This window comes from Aedes albopictus, chromosome 3, assembly GCF_035046485.1.
Source record: "Aedes albopictus strain Foshan chromosome 3, AalbF5, whole genome shotgun sequence".
In the NCBI taxonomy this organism is placed as follows: domain Eukaryota; kingdom Metazoa; phylum Arthropoda; class Insecta; order Diptera; family Culicidae; genus Aedes; species Aedes albopictus.
In genome coordinates, this window is record NC_085138.1 from 33,690,147 (window position 1) to 33,713,614 (window position 23,468).

Genomic DNA, 23,468 nt, shown 5'->3' on the forward strand with positions numbered 1-23,468 from the left:
ACAGACGAACATGCTCGAACAAAATTGCTTGAAAATCTTGTGTAAAGAAAAAACAAGCTCAGTAGCGACATCGACGGTCACTTTCCCACTCAAAAACTTGTTTCGACATCATGATGGCGCATTCTGAAGAAATATTTCTCTAGCGAACCTTTAAATTTTCCTACTCAGATTCTGAGCTCTATTTGCTTAAATAATAAAATGTTTATGATTATTTCACTAATCTAGGAACAAAATTTGAGCAACCCATTGATAATAAGTTTCATTATTTTCAATAAGAAACAAGTTGAACAAGAATTCAATTATTGTTTTCCAAGTAAAACCAAGACATTCTCTTGGTGGAACTATACTAGGGTGCACACTTGGTGACACTAGCGCCAAAAGGTAAAACAACGGCAAATTTGTACCCCGTTTCGAAATTTGACAGCGCCGCGTAATGGCCACATTCCCAGTTATTTCAAAACAACCGTTGCAATGCTTTACACAACTGCACTACATGAGCTTGGACGTCTGTTCTCTGTGGCTGTGGTACGTAAACTTACTGAGTAGATGACGGTAGTGAGCAAACGTCAAACAGGAGCAAAAACGATGCGAGCGCCATGAGCGAGCGATTTGCGAACTACGGAATATTTGTATAGTTCGTTAAAAAGGGAAACGATGGGAAGTGAGTAGAGTGAGACGTCTGTTTGTCTGTGTAAATACTATATATTTTCTAATGTTATCTGAAGGCAACAAAAAGTGCATACAGCACCCTCTCTTTGTGAAATGAAACACCGCAAAAACTTATCCGTTACCCAACCGAGCCGCCACTCTGTTTTATCCGGTCGCCATAGGGATTCCACGGTCGCGGTCGCCAAATGTTGGTTCAATAATCCCGCGCCGGTGTCGATCGAGCGCGGTGTGGCCCTCACTTCCCTGGCTCTGTAGGTTGTTTGTGGCCATCTATCCAGCTGCTTCCAATCACATGAGCCATTTTGCATTCGCGGTCCAAACAGTGCAAGTCGGTCGTGGTCGGTCGTCGCTGGTCGTCGGCCAGTCGGTTGTGGTGGTTGTGATCTAACCGGTTCTGGTTCCGGAAGGTCCTTTCGCGAGTGGGATTTTCCGTTGCGCGGTCCTCTACTAATCTGAATGCGATTCCGTGCTCGAATCGAGTGACCGCGAAACATCGTCGATGTGATGTGATAACCGAGTTTATTCATTGTCCTGTTTTGTGCGTTTGGTTTCCTCTCTCTTTCCGGTGGTGCGCCTCTACGCCTCTTATCTGGTGGACGGCGATTGATTGACTGCCTGTGGTTCCGTCGGGGATTTTGGTGAACCCGCATTCCTGCCGCATCCATCGGATCCAGTCATCGGATTTCTCCAACGAGGACTTTATGACGAACCCATCGCTGGCCATGGATGCCTGCTTCACTGCGTTCGACAAGGACGGGTAAGTACCTTCCGTCTATTTATTTTGTTTTTTTTTCTCTGGTTTCCGATCACAAGGGTGTAACACAGCCATAACTAGGGTGCGGGCACCGGTTTTGGCCAGTCTAAGGGAAATCATTTTTATAAAAATAACCAATAATCCTATGAAAACAACCATTGCGTCAAAAGAAAGGTTTCAATCTATATTTTGAAGGAAAAATGCAGAAATCATGCCAATACTTAATTTTTGTATTAAAAGTGGCACTGGCCAAAATAGAAGCTCTGCCGCAGTTTTGGCCATATTCTTAAGTTTGGTTTCTATTTTGGCCAATCACGTGTATTTCTTATGGGAGTGGCCAAATTAGAAGCACCCTGGCCAAAATAGATATATGGGAGCAGATTTTTTAAGGAAATATATTTTTTTCTTCCAGTTTTTAATCAAAATGTATGGTTTTCACAGCTGTAATCATCATATTGTATTAGGATCTACTAGTAAAAAATAAATTTACGCCGATTTAGATCGCAACAGGTTCAATACCGCACTATGGCCAAAACTCCGGACTGGCCAAAACTGAAGCTTCTACCCTACTGGAATTACTGTTTTAAGTAAGAGATAAGCTGGCCTGGGACAGAAAATCTATAAGATAGAGAAGTAATACTAACAACAAAAAATTTCTTATGTAACCACTTTTCAACACAAATTGTTTATAATGATTTTACAGTTTCAACTAGAAGCATTTCCTACAGAGACTCCGTCAAAAGATGCATTCAGCGATTTTTTTTCAGAAGTTTGCATACAGGACCCTCTGAAAATGGCCCTGATTTTTTTCTCTAGCAATTCTCAGAAATTGCTTTTTTGAAATTGCTTTAAAAAAATATTGCAAGAATTGCTTCAGAGATTCCTCCCGGGATCTACCATTAGATTTTTCTCTAGATTCTTGCAGCGATTTCTACCAAGATACCATAGGCGAAACTACTGGGGGTGCCGGGGGTGCCAGGCACCCCCTAGAATTCAAATGTATGGCTGTGAGATATGGGGCGATGAATGATGAATGGATAAACTAATGAATATTTGTTTGTGCTGCACCCCCTGAAAAAAATCCGTAGTTTCGCCCATGCAAGATACCTTAAGAAATTACTCTTAAGATGCATAGCCGCGCACTGTTCTTCTTAAAAATGTAAGCGCTAGTATATGGTGTCGCACTCAAATAAACTGCTGCAGAAGAGAAATATAATCGTCGAGGAAATGATGTTCCTATTACATATATGGAAAATTCATAATAAAGCTTTTCAAGGCATGTCCACGGGATTTTTTTTATCTGTATTAACGAGATTTTTAACCCTAGGCTAGTTCATCTCGGGACCCACGTTTACTTTCCTTCAGAAGGAAGAACTCACATTTTGTAAGGTTTGTCGGGTGTGGGATTCGATCCCACGTCCTCGGCGTAATAGTCACGTGCTTTAACCATCACATCAGGTCTGCTCCTACTACGTGACTTGTTTGGAACCCTATCAGGCTGCTATAAAGTAGATCATCATCAGCATTCATATTTATTGGGGACCTAGTGTTGATACAGCTCATCTGGCGGTACTTAAATATTCACTATGGACGACTAACGTTCAATGGATGGATTGGTCAATTTATTGAGGAACTAACAAATGTGCACAGACTAAACATTGGCGAAATCAAAATTTCCTCAAATAGAAAAGATTTCTTTTTCAAGATATTCCGTAAAGCATTTTGAGACAAATTTTGGCGAAATTTCTGGAAAAAGTTCAGTGGAAGTTTCCTGACGGATTGCAATTGGTTTTACACATGTAATTCCTGTAGGAACGGATGGAGGAAATTGTACTGGATTTTTGGGTAAAAGATAAAATACTACTTTTTTGAGAAACACTGAGAGTATTTTAAACGTAATGCTTTCACGTTTAATGCGTTCCATAATAAAAAAAAAGAAATTTCTTAAACTTGTTGAGAGATATTTTAACGGAATCATTTGATGAAAACTTAAAAACACTAAATTATTAACTTAAATTAAAGAACTTTCACTTACTGCAGATGCCATAGTTTCTAGTGAATTCAATACATACATTTTTGAAACACTTTAGAATCAATTCGTAATAACTTTTCTTAAAATATTTCTGATAAAACGCTTAAACGCTTACTATTTTTTGACCTATGAATTTAAAAATAAAATTTCAAGAAAATCAACAAGAAACTTACAGATTGGAGTTTCTGAAATTTTGACAATGAAAATTTTAAATATGCTCAAGAGCAGAAATTCCTAGCATTATTTTTTTTATCTGTCCTAACGAGATTTTAAGCCCTAGGCTAGTACATCTCGGGACCCACACTTTGCTTCCCTTCCGAAGAAAGACGTCACATTTTACGAATTTGTCGGGCGTGGGATTCGATCCCAGGTCCTTGGCGTGATAGTCACGGGTTTTAACCTTTCAAGAGGCGCGCCACCAAGCAACCAAAACTGCACCGCGCTCGCGCTGTATACGACAAGCGGGATTTTTTTTTGGTAAATTTTAAGTCTATTTTAAGTCAGTGCTTTGAATGAAGAAGTTCAGTTCGGAAACACAGGGTTTGCTCCTGGTGATTTGAACAAGTTTCGGTCTAAGGGGGTTTCCTAGAGTTTCAGGGAAGCCTAAATGGACGGGTTTCTGGGGGTTTCGGGAAGTTGTTACATCGTTACACGCTCAGAAAACCGTTCTGATAAACGTGAACAAACAAACACAAATACGAGAACAAGCAAATATACACCGTGAACTGGAACCAAACTGGAACTAGTTCCAGCTGTCAATATGGGCGTTCTCGAAAACGTGAAATCTAGTTCACGGTGTGCATTTCTTATTGTTGTTATCGTTGCTATGCATAGTTTGTTGGGATCCCAGCGCAGTGGACACTTATACGGTACCTAACCGATCTACCGTTAAATTCCGGTCCCGGGATCGCGTGATACGGAGAAAGAAAACTTTTTACACGGAGTGCTATTTACAGACGTCTATTTACAAACAGCGCTAAGTACGGACTAAAATAAACAAAACAATAACATACATACATTATTATATCTATCAGCATACTGTTCATATGTTCGTCAACTGTTCAACTCATACGCATACATTCATAGACACTCATACGCAGCTGTCATCGTCATCTCACAGGGGGTTGTCACTACACTTTTATTTCAATGCCTACCAGGGGGCTGCCACTACTCTACTACAACATAGTTCACGTTTGTTCTCGTTGCCGTGACCGGGAGTGCACGTATATCGGAACGGATTTTTTTGCGTGTACTTTCCCTTTTATTGGGAGGTATGCACTTCAAACGGAATCGCTCAAGTAATTTTCGTTCAGTGCATTATTTTTCCGTGATCGGAATGGTCAAGAAATTTAACACAGCAAGCCCCATTTGATTTGACATTTCGTTTCAGCTCCGTACTTGGATCCGGAATAAAGTGACGCTTTATTATTTCTTGAGCGATTCCTTGCCTGAATTTTCCACGCATCGAGATAGGCCGAGAAATTTCTTGCGATCAGCGTACTACCCATATATCAGAACTTAACCGTATATGATGGTGTGGCAACATTGATGAGCCGTCTTTGAAATTCGTTTAAAGATGATTAATATGTAGGACAACATAACTATAATTGCATGTTAGCCATTAAAAAAAGTTCGGGTTTGGCTTAAATATCCGTTGCAATGATAGTGATCTAGGGTGCAAGTCAATATTAAATCGTTGCCTGTATTGTCGTTTTGATATTGATCGGCATGCAGTGAGAGTGATGATGGTGGGTGGAATATTAGTTTTCAATTGACAAGACTGATATTGCACAGCTCGCCAGTCAACACACGATCGCATATGATACTGAATAGGATGTAACAGTGGAGGCGATATACGCACACTTTACACGCGGTTAAATGCAGGTACAAATATGACCTCCAATTTAGCATCCTATTCAACATCATATAAGACTTTGTGTTAGCTGGGTCTTGTTTCAAGAGAGGGGCCCCGGGGGCCTTAAGGACAGACTTGTTAGAATCCCAAAATGGCCGCCACAGTGGCCGACTTTGGCACCTACTCACGATTTTGAGAGCACAAATCTCTTCGTAAACAAAACTAGCGCACCTGAGCTTCTAATTTTAAGCTTATTACAAGTGAGCAAGAACATAATAATAAAATGCACTGTTGTTTGAAGCTTGCTTCTTGAGATTTGTGCGTCTGAAGTATTGATGTACTGTTTGAGCGGGATTTTAAGACGTTTGTCCTTAACTCGGTTTGAGATTTGTTAAGGGGATTTAAAGCCATTTCAAGGAAGTTCAAGGAAGGAATTTATGAACGTTTCAGAGGGATGCAGGGAGCTCCCCTGAAACGACCCTGGAAACTCATGGAGCCCCCTGAGAGCCCGTGAAGCTCCATGGGACCCCCAGAAACCCTCTGAAATAACTCTGGAACGTTCCTGAAATTCATTAAGCCCCTTGAAACACCCTGGAATAGCGCAGGGGATTTTTTTAAACTTATGAAAATACTTGACCCATTTCCAGCATTTTGGGCTGACAAAATCGGGACATTTTTTTAAAATCATTTTTTTTATTCATGAAAATTTGTTCTGTGCACGTCAGAGACAGAGATAGGTGTAGACCCTCCACACCCTCCTTAGGTTCGTTCAAATATTACGTCACGCCAATGCAGAATGGTCCGCATCCGCATTTTAGCAGGAAAAATCCCTATCTGTTATCGTTAATGTAGACTCAGAAATAAAAGTATACACGGAATTACTATTATTTATGCATTTTGTATCCGCATCTCTCTCACTCTCTTTCTGTTTTCATGCTATCTGGAGCTTCGCCTGGGTTGACGAAACACTTCTCTTCAACCCAGGCTAAACGGCAGATAGCATGAAAACAAAAAGAGAGTGAGAGAGATGCGGATACAAAATGCATAAATAATAGTAATTCCGTGTATACTTTTATTTCAGAGTGTATGGCGTTTGGTGTCTTCAGAGAAGTCGTCTTAACTCAAATCTGGAATAGAACTTTTGATTTTAAGTCATGTGCGATCGAGTTCTTCATCAAAGTTGTAGGCAATGCTATTTCGACCAACTTTGCCGAAGACATCTTCTATCTAGCTCTTACTTTGAACGTAGTTAGTCAATTTAAAGTTTTGACTCATGGTGATCCCTCCAAAAACGGTTTTTTTTCACCATAACTTTTTGTATGATTTTTTCGAAGATGTGGGGTTCAGAGCATTTGAAGAGAAAGTAATGACGCATATTTGTTCTGAATATTGCATGTTGCTAAGTCTTGTCATTCACATTTTATGGGCAGTTTTGACTTAAAAACAACGATGTCTTGAAATGTTTATATGTCATGGATTTGGTCAGATAAAAAAGTTCTTTAAGCAGCATTTGGAAGGTGACATACAAATCCAAATTTAGAGCAAATTAGAAGCAAGCAATTAGAATAGATTGACTCGAAAAATCCCCTCAAAAAAATCGAAAAATTGCATAAACTCATACATTTTTAGATATAGCGTCAGACTGTCTTCGGAAGAAATGTAGGTTTTTACCATACCTACAAGTTTTCCATACACGAGTTTTTTTTTTGCAAAACGTGAAACAAAAGCTTGAAATTGATATTTTGATTCTTGAGGTATGTATGCTATTTTTTTTTCTAGGAAATCAGAATGACTATATTCTTCAGAAACAGTCAGTGCCTTTTACAGCAGAACTATTAAATCATTTTTTTATTCTTGACATAACATCCCTACTGGAACACAGCCTTCTCCTAGTTATAGCAATTGTGGTCTACAAAAGATAATTAATCTAGCGGAATCGGAACTGGGTCGCGCAGCTTAAAGTTGAAGGATTCGCCATTGACATAATCGTCATAATTGAAAATTATAATGCAGTTTTCTATTTCAAAGCTGAAATTTCCGCAGTGAAAATTTGTTCACTGGACTTTATTCTCCACCCGCAAAACAGTGAATACCTTTTCATTGCGGAAATTTAAGTTTGAACGAAGATACTGCTTTCGAATTTTCTATGATGACGATTATGTCAATGACGAATCCTTCAACCATAAATCATAACATCTATAAGCTGTCAACGAATGAAAATAAACCAACATTTGATTGACAAGTATAGACACTGCCCGAATTGGCTACGTTTCCGCTGCCTTTCCATTTTAATTTCTAGAACCTAATCTAAATCGTGAGAAATCCATGGAGGAATTCCTGAAAAAGTACTGGGAGAATATCTGGAGCAATTTAAGGAGAAATCAGAAATGGGTTGCTAAATTCTAGCATAAGTTCCAGGAGAATTTTCAACAAGATTTTCTAAAGGAATTTCAGAAGCAATACCAAGAGATTTTCAATTGGAATACCAAGAAGTAACCCTGAAAAAATCTCAAGAGGGACCCCCGAGAAATCCATAGAGGCACTAGCGTGAGCAGCTTTTTCTTTCTTCTCGCTCATTCTCTTCGACATACACAAGAAAGAGCGTGATAAAACAGGGGACAAAATGCCCCCTCTTTTATCTTTGTCTTTTTCGTGTTTATTTACAAGAGTGAGTGAGAAAAAAGCTAATGTAGCGAACACTAGAGCACAGAGGATGCCCAATTGAAAAATCTAACAGAGGAATCATAGTGAAATCTCGAGAGAATTTCCTATATAAGTAATAACTGATGACATTGATAGAGGAACTTTTTAAGAAATTCCTATAAGGATCCCTGACGGAATCCTATGAGGGATTCTAGAAAAAATCCCTAGGAAAATCGCTAGATTTTTTCATCAGTAGGTTGCCTCCAGAGGCACGTTCTTCTCCATTTCTGAAATTTGTGCCATCCGTAGATTTATTTATGGACTAGTGAACGAAGTAATTCATACAGGAATTATTGCAGAAATATCACAGAGAACAGACATCCAAGTCCAGTTCCAAAACTGTGTAAGGAATTTAATGGCCATTTGAAATTGGTAACACAAGTGGCAATAGCGTGGCGCTGCAATCGGTTAATTTCCCATACTTATTTAATTCACCACTTGAAATGTTTCAATTCTCCACTGACTGTGGCAATATGGTGTTTGGTGGCGTTAGTGTTGTCATCGTGTATTGGTTTGCAACCTTACTCAAGTAAAGATTCAAATCCTTACACAACTTTCCGAATGAAATTTGTTCTAGCCTGGATGTCTGTTCTCTGTGGAAATCTCTACAGAGTTCTCTGAATATATCACTAGAGGAGTTCGTGTAGAAATTACTGGATGAAGAAAGAATTTCTGGTGGAATCTCAGCAGGAGTTCCTGAAGCTCTGAAAAGCTTCTGGTGAAATCACAGGAGGAATGCGTGAAAAAATCTTGAAGAGGTACATCTGAATAATCGTTATAAAATCTCCGAAAGAATTCCTGTAAAATCTTCTGGCGTAATTCTTGGAGAAACACTAGCAAAAATACTTACAAGAAACGAAGCAAAAATTCTTGAAGGAGTCGCAGCAAGAATTTCTGGGGGAATCCCACCTTGAATTTCTTAAGGGTTTGTAATGGAAGAATTCCGACAGCAATTTTGAAGCAATCCAAGTAGGAAATCTACAACACAAATCTCATAATAAATATCTAAAGCAATTCTAACAAGTAAACCTGGAGGAATCCCAGAGAGGCCGGAAAAAAGAAGAGAATTGGCTGAGTTGTAATCATAATAACAGGCAGCGTTTATTGTTTGTTCTGTTCCTGAGGAAATTAGAAGAATAGTTCATAATCGACATTTCCTTTACTTCCTTGTGTATAAAATATTTTTATGACTACCACACGATATATGTGTACATATACAAAATAGACATTGGCTGAGGGGGTTCTCATTTAAAAATTGTGAAAGTTCTCATAAAATACTAAGCTGAGGAGCAGGCTGTGTCCCAGTTGGAACGTTACGCCAAGAGGAGAGAGAGCGGGAATGTTTTAGCAATTTAAAACAATATTGGTTTAAAACATTAGATAGGGTTGGGTGTTAAAATGGCATAAATATGTTAGTTTGCAAAACAAGTTTGTCCATTTTCAAAAGCTACACGAGCTTTGTTCATTGCGTAATTTTGCTATGACGCCTAAAAACATCAACTGTATCAATATTGATTATAAAATTGTAATGCTGATTTTGACATATCTATATATATAAAAATGCAGTGACATACGTGGGACCGCGCATAACTTGCGAACGGAAGGTCCGATTTTGGTCGCTTTAGTTTTGTTCTGTTAGTTTTCATCCAAGGAAGGTTTATGAAGCATAAAACATGGAAAAATGTATAGTTTTTGAAAATCGATCTTCCATACCGGGGACCGGGGATTTGGTCTTGGCTAGATACTTAAAACGTCAAAAAACGCAGTAGGCAAGACAAAGTTTGCCGGGTACAGCTAGTATTTTTATATTTCAAAAAAGGCTAACAAAATCGGGTCCACACTGTATCAGTTTCCATTCTACCCTTCAAGTCCTTGAAGGGTAGTTTTCACTTCGTACGTACCTTGACAAGTAATGATTCCACATCAAAATTATTTGAGCAGCTGGCAAGTAAGGCAAAAATTGTAACGCCTCTTGTGAAAATCAATCTCGTGAAAATCAAATAGTCCGTGCTATTATTCCGTAAGGTATCTCCCCATACTAGATCATACTTGTAAAATAGGCAAAATTTTACTTGAGCGCGCTACTTGGAAACAAGAAAATTAGCTTGACATACGATAGGGGGAAAAATAACACCGGTAACGTTTTCAGTGCAAATGAAGCAGTAACTTTTCCGCGCGGAAAGATATTACATTTTTATTATTATCTATGTATAATATTGATATTTCAATATTTCTGGGACATCTCCAAGAATTTCTGATGCTGATTCTTAAAAGTCTTGTTTGCGAAACATTTAGCTACAGTTTTTGGCAGAAGCCATGTTATGCCATGCCATGTTAAATTATCGTAGGAAATCATATGGTACGAAATTTGGAAATGTTTTTCAAAATCTTGCATGTGGGGTATTTGAGACAAATTTAACCTTCTAGGACGCACGCCATCAAGCAACCGAAACTGCACCGCGCTCACACTGTATACGATGAGCGAGGTTTTTTGGTAGTGTTGTACTTTTTACAACAGCGCACGCGCTGAAGGGTTAAGAAACAAAGATTTTTTTTGAAACGTTGCTGAGGGTTTTGATGTCACCAAACATTTTCGGATAGAATTTTTTTTTCCTATTGGGGACATAGTACCACTGCGAACATTAATTTGATCTATTGTGGTGTCATCCTCTTTACTGCTGCCGTACTGAAAAGACTCATCACTATGGAGAAATGATCATCCTCACAGCCATTGGCGTGTTTCCCATTCAGGTACTGCATTTCGTATGAAATCCAATACCTTGGGATGAGAGGCCCAGATTTCACAAGGCTCCATCAAGTTAACCCGGCGCTTTTGATAAAGTGTAGCACACTCACACAATAAGTGTTCAGAGCTTTCGCTCTCATATTTACAGAAACGACATTTGTTATCTTGTAATTTCCCAAGTGTTTCGGATAGAATTACCAGCGGACTCTCGATATAAGATTCTTGAAGTCATTTTTAGGAAAAGAAATCATTCTGAGTCATACCGAAGGACTTTCATCGTAAACATACCTCTATAGAAATACCCGACGGAAATTCTTCAAGGTGTACTAAGAAATTTCGGAAACTATCGGACTATCCGAAATATGAAAAAAACATTGTTTTAAAATATTTCATCTGATTGCAATATATTTTGGTATTTTTTTTTTAAATTTTTCTCTCTACGGGACAGAAGCAGGATTTACGCGCTGCTCTATTTTTTTTCAAATGCAACTCCAGATATGGTTTGAATTCCGGACCGCATTTATGGTTGATGATTGCAAATCTACACGAGAGTGAAAGAGAAGGAAGAAGAGAACATTCGGGATCTGGTAGCTTTCAAGTCAAACCATCGAGTGGAGGTGGATGGTGTTTTGGTCAAATGTGGTTTGATTGCGAAACCAGTGATGGAGTATTGTGCGGTGCAATGGAAACCAAACAATATTTCCGCGATGTGCAACGGTAGGTGAATTATGTTTGATCGGCCTCACGAGAATACTAATTGTGATGATGATGATGTTTTCGGTAGATTGCGGCGGATTTGCTAAGATGATTGAAATTGAAAACAATCAGAATTGTCTGCAAACTATCAGCACTAGTAATCTAAATTCATATTTTTCAGAAGTATGTTATAGATAAATGTCATTGTGAAATGTGTTTGTAAGTTTGAAATAACCTGAGTCTACATTTATTGAGTGCGAAAAAAATAGCGAAAACAGTTTTCCGGAAATGTGCAATTCGGGGTCTTTTCGGGGGTATGGTTTTCTGAAAATGCCATAGAATGCAATATATGTGACTATTTTTTAACAGTGGATATTACTTTCAGCCTGTTTCAGGCGTTTCAGGATAATTTTCTCAACTAATAGATTTTCTTCTTCGTGTAATATTCAACGTGCCTTAACACCAACTTAATCGTACAGTGAATGCGTTTGTTCTGCAATCTTCATGGACTATTGAACCGCGTTTAACTATCCAAAAGAACGACGACACTATTGCCATCATCAAAAGTGGAGAATCGTTTACACCGAAAACGTGCTCTCGTAAAAGAAGAATGTAGTCGATAGGTACGTCAATCTTTTCTGTCGCGAGATTTCCCGATTTTATAGTATTCGAAATACGCGATAAACAATCCATTCGAATCGACGGCGAAGCGATTGTGGTGATTTGCCCCTGGAAGGGGGCAGCAGCGCGGACCATTTCGATGATTGAAATTTTACACAAACTAGTAAAATTTCATTGCATCCATCCCGCCACGCCGCCACCCATATGTGATGTGGTGAATGGTTTTCCCGGTTTGGCTGTGCTGCTGCAGTCGGTGGGTCCATGATGGCAGCTTGCGGGAGCTTCGCTTCGATGTATGCAGGCAGGATGCACATGGAACGGTATGGAACGATTCCCATGAAATATTGATTATTTGCTGACCTGGAAGCGGGTGGTTAGCTTGCGAGAAATATGAGCGATATGTGGTGCTTTGGGAAATGGGAATTTTGAAAGTTTAGGGGCATTGCAAATTAGTTTCGATTATTGCTTCATGAATAATAATTGAGCGATGGTATCGGTTTAGAATCGGTGGATGGTTACGAGCTTCTTTACAGGAGCTGGCACCCAGGGTGGATTCTGTTTATGATAGGATACTTATTAGCAAGAGGATACACATTGGATTGAGCAGCAAGAGCAAGGCAATTACTGATGTCGTCCAATCGATCGTAAATAATTTCGATTATTGCGTGCATATAATCTTGTTTGATTGTACTTCTTCGGCTTCAACTTCGTGCTTTATCTGTACGACTGTCATTCTGATCTACTAAATTTATTTGCTAATAAGACGCATAAATTTGCACAGCATGATAACGCTTAATCAACAATATCATGCCATAATACTCAGTTTGTGGCCTTCCATAAACCATAAGCCTTTTTGGGGGAAGGGAAGGTCAGGCCAAAGTCTACACGCTTCTTACAAATTTTTAAGGTGAATATATAACGAAGCCACACTTCAAATTTTCAAAAGCACAAATCTGAAGAACCGAGGGTTGATTTGCGCTGAAAACTTGATCGATTGGTCACCACCAGCGGGTCACCAATCGATCAACTTTTCAGCGAAATCCGTCTTTTGGTTCCTCAGATTTGTGCTCTTGAAAATTCGAGGTGTGGCTTCGTTATATATTCACCTTAAATATATGTGTGGACAAAAGTCTACGAGGGGGGAAGTTGAACGATGACCAGAATTTGCTCTACGTGGTTTAATGAACAATCCCTTTGTGGCTGCCACTGTACATACTTGGTCACACCCAAGGCTCGCCAGGTCACGATCCACCAGGTCCTCCCATCTCCACGTCTTAATGAGTCAACCGGAAACTAGGTTATGTAATTTTCTTAGACTACCCCCTGATTCCCCAACTATTTGTCAATATCATGGTCTGATATAATAGGGAACAACAAGGAACGAACTCACCGGGTAATTCTTCTTTTTTTATGCGACTTTAAAGAACAATTACGCAAATAAAAAATACATAGAGTTAAAAATTCGCTTTTTTCATTGTATTTAAATTTATTGAAGAGGTAGTTTTACCAGAGAACGGAATTTTATAGCCTCTGAAGATATTTAAAACAGAGCGTCAAAGTTCGACCAAAAAGTAGGTGTTTTTTGGGAAAGACTATTTTCTACATGTTGGAGGGTTTTTGTATCCAAATTAAGAATTTTAAAAGTCGGTATTGAGTGATATGTTATGTGTACATAACTGCTAGTAATAATCATCATTTTCCAAATTTTTCCCCGTACAATTTTTTTCACTACAAATTATTGAAACGTTAAAAAGATTTAAAAAAATTGCCATTTGTACAGATTGTTATTTTGTGTGTTGTACTCATAGAACCATATTTTCAATAATACTAAACTTTTCCCAAATTTCTTCAAGTTGTTCTAAACTTTACTATATTGTGAAGTTTTCATAGAAAACCGAAATAAAAAGACCAACCGTGCTGTGAGATAGAGCATTTTGAATGTTTATAGTTAATTTCCGATACAGTTCTTAGTGTCGCTTTACATTTTTTTAAAACTTTCCCAGAGTCTTCGATTTTTCTATAGAATTTCTGGTATCCTTTTTAAACATACCAATTGAAACCAAATTTTGTAATTTAATAATTTTAAGTTTTGGAATTGTTTTCGAATTTCTTAAGCTTTAGCTTAGCTTTTGATTTTACTATCACTTGTTCAAAGTTTTTATTTCAATAACCTTATTTACGCTCTTCAGAATAATAACAAGGTCTTCGGAACATTAGGCCGATGCAAATATTTAATTTGTTTTATGTCACCCTCAACCCCCCCCCCCCCCTCAAAAATCCCAAAATATTGAAGGGGCGAAACAAAAACCATGGCGTCCCATGACTCCATTTTCAATAGATATTTTTTACAAGCAACTATTTTTCAATAGTTGAAAATTATTTTTTCAATAGTTGATAAAATTCCTTATTATTTTTTGTCTCCCCCCTCGTACCTGATGAGAGGTCTCAGACATAAAAGAAAAATAATATTTGCATCGGCCTTACGCGTAAAAAAAAGTTAGCACAAAGTAAATTAGTGAGTGATAGTCAGTTACAAACTAAGAGAGCTGATGCTTAACCCTTTCCTTCCCACGACTTTGAACGGCTATATCTATGCCAAAAAAGCGTTTCCGAAAAAAAATGGTAGAACAAAAGTTATTGCAAATTGGCTAAATTTTTCGAAATCAATGAAACAAATTTTGGTTGTAAATCAATAGGTTTTTGATTGTTTATCAATTGTTCAACTATTGAAACAAGTAGGTAGTAATTGGGTTAACCTTATGAGGTTATAACCATATTCTAAAAATTATTGCATCATATTCATCTAATTCCGTTTGTCCGGAGTTCGTCGAAAATCGATGGTGCTCTAGAGCAACCATGGGAAGTAGAGGGTTAAGGCAGAGAGCCGCCCCGTGAATCGTGATTACTTACACACTAAAAGTAGGGAATTATGTGAATTGGTGAGTAGTGTGTATGAGTTAGTGAGTCAGTGAGTTGCTTGATAGATGGGTAAGTGCGATCTGTTCTGTTGGATTGAGTAAGAGTAGTGGATGAATCAGAGAGATCGTCGATGAGTGAGTTTACCAAGTGAATTAATAAGTGAGTAGGTGAATGACTGAGTATGTGAGTTAGTAAGTGGTTGAATGATTTAGTGATACATGAGGATGTTAACCCATTAACGCCCGAATTATGCCACAATCACAGTAGATGTCTGATTTTTTCTGTAGTACCTCAACCCTATAAAAGAAAGTTATTGCAGTCATCTAAACGGAAATCTAAGGTGAAATTGTCGTTTTAATACACAGTGGGGCATATGCACGTGAAACGTTGAAAAAATATTTTTTAATTTTATTTTGCGCAGCTACCTTATTTCCCTGAGCTATGTAAATCTATTTTATATGACTGATCATTGTTGGTATTCTCCTAACAAAAAAAGTTACAGTTTGAAATGTTCCAGAAATGGATTACATTAGTAATAACTAAAAAAATCACCAAGCATCAATCAATCAATCAATCATGATCAATGGATAGTTTTCAACAGTTTTTAGGCATTTCAATATGCATCATTCTAATTATTTTTTAAATATAATGGGTTGATATTCGGCATTCTAGTAGTATATCCTGCCCACCGTATCCTTCTTGGGAAGCTGACTAGACTGATAAATAAAAGCAACGATGGAGGGTGTGCAAAACTGCGTAAGGGTTTCGGGTGAACTATCCAGTTCATTCGAATCTCGCTGGGAACTGCGACAAGGTAATGGACTCTCATGCCTACTCTTCAACATCGCTCTGGAAGGTGTGATGTGACGAGCCGGGCTCAACAACTGGGGAACGATTTTCACAAAATCCGGTCAATTTATGTGCTTTGCGGATGACATGTACATTATCGCCAGAACATTTGGAAAAGGTGACAGAGCTGTACACCCGCCTGAAACGCGAAGCAGCAAAGGTCGGACTGGTGGTGAATGCCTCAAAAACAAAGTACATGCTGGTAGACGGAACCGAACACGACCGGATCTGGCTGGGTAGTAATGTTACGATAGACGGGGATATCTTCGAGGTGGTGGAGGAATTCGTCTACCTCGGATCCTTACTGATGGCTGACAACAACGTGAGCCGTGAAATTCGGAGGTGCATCATCAGCGGAAGTCTTGCCCACTACGGGCTCTAGAAGAAACTGCGGTCGAAAAAGATTCACCCACGCAGCAAATGCACCATGTTCAAAACGCTAATACGACCGGTGGTCCTCTACGGACACGAGACACGAACCATGCTCGAGGAGGACCTGCAAGCACTCGGAGTTTTCGAGTGACGCGTGCTAAGGTCGATCTTCAGCGGGGTGCAGGAAAACGATGTGTGGCGGAGAAGGATGAAACAACGAGCTCGCTACACTTTACGGTGAACCCAGCATCCAGAAGGTGACCAAAGCCGGAAAGATATGATGGTCAGAGCATGTTGCAAGAATGCCGGACAACAAGTCTGCAAAGTTGGTGTTCGCGACAGATCCGGTTGGCACAAGAAGGCGTGGAGTGCAGAGAGCACGATGGGCGGATCAGGTGGAGCGTGACTTGGCGAGCATCGGGCGTGGCCGAGGATGGAGAACGGCAGCCGCGAATCGTGTATTATGGAGAAATATTGTTGATTCAGTTTTATTTTGAACTTGTTGTTATAATAAATAAAAGAATAAAATGAATCAACATCTCATTCTCATCTATCTCAGCTTCATCCGAAGCTCACAGTGGAAACGATTTCCACTGATGATGCGTGATCGTATTTTACGGATCACATAATTTATAGCTGTGGTTATATGTACCAGGGTTCATTATGTAGTTCTATTCTCGAGATACACAAGTTCAAAATTTGTATGAATCATTAAAGCCGCCTAACGAGAAAACATAAACCAACCCATTCATCATCGGATAATAATAAGTGTAGAATTAGCATAAGTTAAAATACACATAAATACAAACAAAAAAAAAAATCGGATAATAACTCTCCTGAACGAGCACGAAAAAGAGAGGAGAATGGAAGACGGTGCAACATGCTTCATTTTCCACGGTATTAGCAAAACTTACTAATCTGCAAATAGACCATTGGGCATTCAAGTCTTCTGGCCTCTAGCCAAATTTTTGGGCGCTAATTAATCAAATTACTTTCAATTTATCTATCTACAGCTATTTTGCATGAAGCCGACCAATCAGTAGGTTGGCTCCAGAGGCACGTTCGACCCAAACGAATGTCTTTGAGATGAGAGTCACAATGAACCTGAGTAAAGATAACAAATCGATAGCACATTATCGAAAATACTCATTATACTATACTATATTTTGTTCAATATAGCGCATTTAGTTCACCACTGGACTATCGCACTAGTTTTCACGAGTGCGAAAACGCAAATAAAAGTGCGCGATTGCATCCAATCAACTTGGTGTCTTCAGAGCACTTATTCAGCATACATCGAAGAAATAGTGCGCCGAAGACATCAATTTGATTTGATGCAATCGCGCAGTTTTTTTACGTTTTCGCACTTATGAAGACTCAGTGCGCAGTCCAGTGGTGAACTAAATCCGGTATATTATATTTAGTGAAATGAGACAGCTGTTCGATACCTAGCTGGTTTTGTTATCAATCAGTAGCCACGCAGTTCTATTTAATCGTCACCTAGCGGACAAACCTACAACCAACTAGTTTACCATAAGATAGCTCTTGATGCCCTGATCGACCATGTCGAAGTCAAAATTCTTCTATGTAGTCTGATTCTCGAGATACAGAAATTCAGAATGTGTAGAACTCACTAGCGCCACCTAACATATAAACCCAGAAGCCTGATTTTCGAGATTCAGCAGCTAAGAATTTTTAAAACTCACTAGCGCTACCTAGCGGAAAAACCTTTAACCAACTAGTTCACTATCGGATAGCTTGTAATGCCCTGATCGACCTTGCTGAAGACGAAAATTTTCTATGTAGTCTGATTTTCGAGATCCAGAAGTTCAGAATTTTTAGGGCTCATCAGCACCCACAGAGCCCACTTGCGCCACCTAACAGATAAACCTAGAACCAACTAGTTCACTATCGAATAGCTGTTGATGTCCTGATCAACTTTGCCGAAGACGATATTTTTCAATGTAGTCTGATTCTCGAGATAAAGATATCTGGAATTGTTAGGGCTCACTAACGCCACGTAGCAGATAAACCTTGAACCAACTAGTGCGCTATCGAGTAGCTCTTGATGTCGTGATCAACTTTGCCGAAGGCGAAATTCTTCTATGTAGTCTGATTCTCGAGATACAGAAGTTCTGAATTTTTAGAGCCCCCTTGCGCCACCTAGCGGACAAACCTACAATCAACTAGTTCACTATCGGATAGCTGTTGATGTCCTGATCGAGATTACCGAAGACAGAATTCTTCTATGTAGTCGGATTCTCGAGTACAGAGGTTTAAATTTTTTTGTACTCATTAGCGTCACCTAACCAGAACCAACTAGTTCACTATCGGATAGCTATTGATTTGCTGATCAACCTTGCCGAAGACAAAATTCTTCTATGTAGTCGGATTCTCCAGATATAGAGGTTGAAATTTTTAAGGGCTCACTAGCGCCACCTAACGGATAAACCTAGAACGAAACAGAGGTTAAGAATTTCTATGGCTTGCTAGCGCCACCTAGTGGATAAACCTAGAACCAACTAGTTTAGTATCGGTTAGCTCTTGATGTCCTGATCGACCTTGTCGAAGACGAAATTTAGAAATTCTTCTATGTAGTCTGATTCTCAAGATACAAAAATTCAGAATTTTTTGAGCCCATTTGCGCCACCTTGCAGACAAACCTACAATCAACTAGTTCACTATCGAATAGCTGTTGATGTCCTGATCAACTTTGCCGAAGACGATATTTTTGTATGTAGTCGGATTCTCGAGATACAGAGATTTATTTTTTTGGGACTTACTAGCGCCACCGAATGAATCTAGAACCAACTAGTTCACTATCGGATAGCTATTGATGTCCTGATCAACCTTGCCGAAGACAAAATTCTTTTATGTAGTCGGATTTTCGAGATACATAGGTTTAAATTTTTAAGGACTCACTAGCGCCACCTAACGGATAAACCTAGAACGAACTAGTTCACTATCGGATAGCTATTGATGTCCTGATCAACCTTCCCGAAGACAAAATTCTTTTATGTAGTCGGATTTTCGAGATACAGAGGTTTAAATTTTTAAAGACTCACTAGCGCTACCTAACGGATAAACCTAGAACGAACTAGTTCACTATCGGATAGCTATTGATGTTCTGATCAACCTTCCCGAAGACGAAATTCTTCTATGTAATCGGTTTTTCGAGATACAGAGGTTTAATTTTTAGGACTCACTAGCGCCACCTAACGGATAAATCTAGAACCAACAAGTTCACTGTCAAATAGCTGTTGATGTCCTGATCAACCTTGCCGAAGACGAAATTCTTCTATGTAATCGGATTCTAAAGATACAGAGATTTAAATTTTGTAGGACTCACTAGTGCCACCTCACGGATAAACCTAGAACCAACTAGTTCACTATCGGATAGCTATTGATGTCCTGATCAACCTTGCCGAAAACGAAATTCTTCTATGTAGACGGATTCTCAAGATACAGAGGTTTAATTTTTTTAGGACTCACTAACGCCACCTAGCGGACAAACCTACAATCAACTAGTTCACTATCGGATAGCGATTGATGTCCTGATCAACTTTGCCGAAGACATAATTCTTCTATGTAGTGAGATTCTCGAGATACAAAGGTTTAAATTTTTTTTTGAGCCCACTAGCGCAATCTAACGGATAAACCTAGAACCAACTAGTACATTATCGGATAGCTATTGATGTCCTGATCAACCTTGCCGAAGACAAAATTCTCCTATGTAGTCGGATTCTCGAGATGTAGAGGTTTGAATTTTTAAGGACTCACTAGCGCCACCTCACGGATAAACCTAGAACCAACTAGTTCACTATCGGATGGCTATTGATGGCCTGATCAACCTTGTCGAAAACGAAATTCTTCTATGTAGACGGATTCTCAAGATACAGAGGTTTAATTTTTTTAGGACTCACTAACGCCACCTAGCGGACAAACCTACAATCAACTAGTTCACTATCGGATAGCGATTGATGTCCTGATCAACTTTGCCGAAGACATAATTCTTCTATGTAGTGAGATTCTCGAGATACAAAGGTTTAAATTTTTTTTGAGCCCACTAGCGCCATCTAACGGATAAACCTAGAACCAACTAGTACATTATCGGATAGCTATTGATGTCCTGATCAACCTTGCCGAAGACGAAATTCTTCTATGTAGTCGGCTTCTCGAGATACAAAGGTTTAAATCAAAATATCCTAAAAAATCCTTGGGTGATTTTTTAAAGCATCCATCTTGGTTTAAATTTTAAGGACTCACTAGCGCCACCTAGCGGATAAACCTAGAACCAAGTAGTTCACTATCGGATAGCTCTTGATGTCCTGATCAACTTTGCTGAATATCATTTTTTTCTATGTAGTCTGATTCCCTAGATACGAGGGCGACAGTATTGGTAATGGCTGTTGACGAAACATCTGTCAAAGCACAATGTTTCGTGATCACTAGTGCCGCCTACTGGAGCGAATACGTACTAAACTATGTACTATCGAAGAGTCCTTGATCTTCTTGACAACTTTGCTGAAGACACCAGTCTTCCAAAATGCTTCATTTCTCCGCAATTATCGCAAAAGTTGCTGATCTATAAATAGATCACTGGGCGTTCGAGGCATCTGATCTATAAATAGATCACTGGGCGGAAATGGGTTAATGAGTGAGTTAGTTGGTAAGGTCATGTCAGTCCCCCCATCTCTTCTCGTACACACTAAGATTTTTTCGCCGAATCTCGGCAAACCGATTGCCGAGATTGGCACCGCCGAGTGCTCGGCAACCATCTCGGCAAAAAATAGATTTGCCGGGATCTTCGGCAATCACAAAAATTGACAGCTGTTAATATTTTGCCGAGATTCTCAGCAAATATATTTGCTGAATTCTCGGCAAACAAAATTTCCAGTACGAATAAATTTGCTGAATCTCGGCATTTTCTTTTGTTTATTTTTCAGAATAGAAAGAATATTTTTAGCTCACAAAGAAACACAGTAGAGAAGTTTTATCCTTGTATATTTTACATTTTTTTTCGAAGGGAATGCTTTTCAAAATAATCAACTGGTTGCTGGTGGTTTCATTCTCTTCCATAAGCAAACACACTGAACTCCCAACTGCAACTCCCAAACTCGAACAGCTCCTCGAAGGACAACAGCAAATAGGTCCTAAAATAGATTGAGGGGATATGAAATTTAATAGCAATAAGTTACTTACAGAAAGATCTTACATTCTTAAATTTTCACTTCGTTTGAAAGATCACTTCATTTTTACTTCATGTAGCACCTTCAGCACCACGTAACACTGTTTTGTTTTTTTTTTCCTGGAAGGCTGCAAAACTGACAGTTGTTTTGCTGAAATTCGGTAATCTCGTTTGCTGATTTCAGTAAAATCTGTGTTTGCCGAAAGGTTCAGCAAAAAATGCTGTCAGTTTTCGCAGTTTTCAAGCAACTTGCTGATATTTCGGTAAAACGTTTTGGACAATCTCGGCAAAAGCGAGTTATTTGCTGAAGTATTAGCAAAATCTTGAGTTGCCGATTGAAATCAGCATTTTTTTCTGCCGAGCTCAAGAATCATTTTTAAGTGTGTAGACTTTCGTTTGTTTGAAAATTACGAAACGTAGAGACCCTCCCCATCCTAATAGTCTACGTGGTGCATGAATGGCCCCTAAATGAGTGAATGAAGGACATTAGTGGGCTTGTAAATTAGTAAGAATGTGAGATAATGAGATAGTTTCAGAGTTAATGAGTAAGTAAGTTGGTAAATTAGTGAGTTTGTGTGTTAAAAAGTGAATGAGGAATCAAGTGAGCTAGTGGGTTAGTTTCCCAAGTAACCATGACGCTGGATATAGAGCATTAATTTTACTTTATAGCGTATTATATGACATGCGATATAAAGCAGCTTTGTCATATAGGTACCATTAAAGTAGGTTTAAAGTCGAAAGTGGCGCTACTATTGTTGATTTAAAGCAAGCTTTACTGTGGTGATTGCTAAAGCATATAAAAAGCTTGTACCATAACGCTAATGCAATGAAATCGAATGAAATGCATACTTAAGGCATCATGTCAACAAAAGGAAAAAGTATGTTTTTCTTTTTTTTTTATCTATTCTATCGTCTCATACCTGTTCCGATACTCTCACTCTGTTGTTTTTTATTCTATTTCGGGAATTGAACCTAGACTGCTGAAACTGGACCACGATGAAACTCGGACGCGCTAACGCTGTGTGCTACGATTAACATGTATTTTGCACCTGGAAAAAATGTGCAACATAAAGCAACGTATACTCTGCTCGTGCTTTATCGAGTTGTGTTTTCAGCAGCTCTCGAAAGTTGGACTCTGAATGCCATCATGTCATCATGAACTTCAGTTATCTTACTCTCCCAAATTCATTCGAAAACAAGCGGTTATAGAACAGTTTGATTCCAGAAACGAAAATGATATAAAGATATAAATTCGTCTGTGTTGATTCTGTTCAAACAGCGCTTTAATCCTTTCTTTTATGAAATCGGGGCACTATGTTAAATAAGGAAACCAATATCCCACAATAGTTTTGGTCCCTCAGCAACTGATTGTCTTCATGTCCCAACCCGATGATATAATGATGTATACTATACATATTATTAATTTACAAACAGCAACATCTGAGCATGATAATCTAAGTGCTACGCAGTGATTTGTTCTTCTTTTCTTTTAAACGGTTCTGTTTCTAAAAATGTTTCAAAGATTTTTTTCGGACTGAGGATTTTTTTGTTTACAACAATGGAAGCTTAAGTAAAGGCATACATAAAGTAAAAAATCCTTGCATTATTTATTGCCATAAAGCTTTTAACATGGTAATGCAATGAAGCATTAAACAACGACCCTATAGAACTATACCGAACTGTCAAAATCCCGTAATGCTTCAATGCTTCCATAATGTAGATTAAACGCTTCATTACTTGACAGATGTAGAATAAAAGTTATCTTGCATTAGCTAAACTATAATATGATTGAATTAATGTTATGATGTAATGCTTGTGGTTACTTGGGTTATTAGTGAGTGAGTGACTAAGTGAATGAGCCAGTTAGTGAGTGATGTAGTAAATCAATGAATTTGGAGAGCTTCACGCATAAAATATATTGAACTCAAAACTAAAGTGCTTTGAATAAAAAAAAATCATCGATAGCATTTTGCTTTGAATCTAATACATTTGATATTAGTTTCAATACATTTCTTTCGTTGTTTTAACTATCAAGCTTCCTCGGCATTAATTGTAATTTCAAAT

The 23,468-nt window shown here is 38.6% G+C and overlaps 1 protein-coding gene across 2 annotated transcripts in view; it reads left to right on the forward strand.

The window, feature by feature from the left end:
- Positions 1–23,468, forward strand: part of LOC109419229 (nicotinamidase) — a 175,994-nt gene that overhangs the window by 40,866 nt on the left and 111,660 nt on the right. For both annotated transcript variants that reach the window (XM_029867516.2, XM_029867513.2), the window contains exon 2: positions 1,344–1,426. In XM_029867516.2, the coding sequence (XP_029723376.2) occupies positions 1,344–1,426 (83 nt within the window). The remainder of the gene's footprint in view (positions 1–1,343; positions 1,427–23,468) is intronic.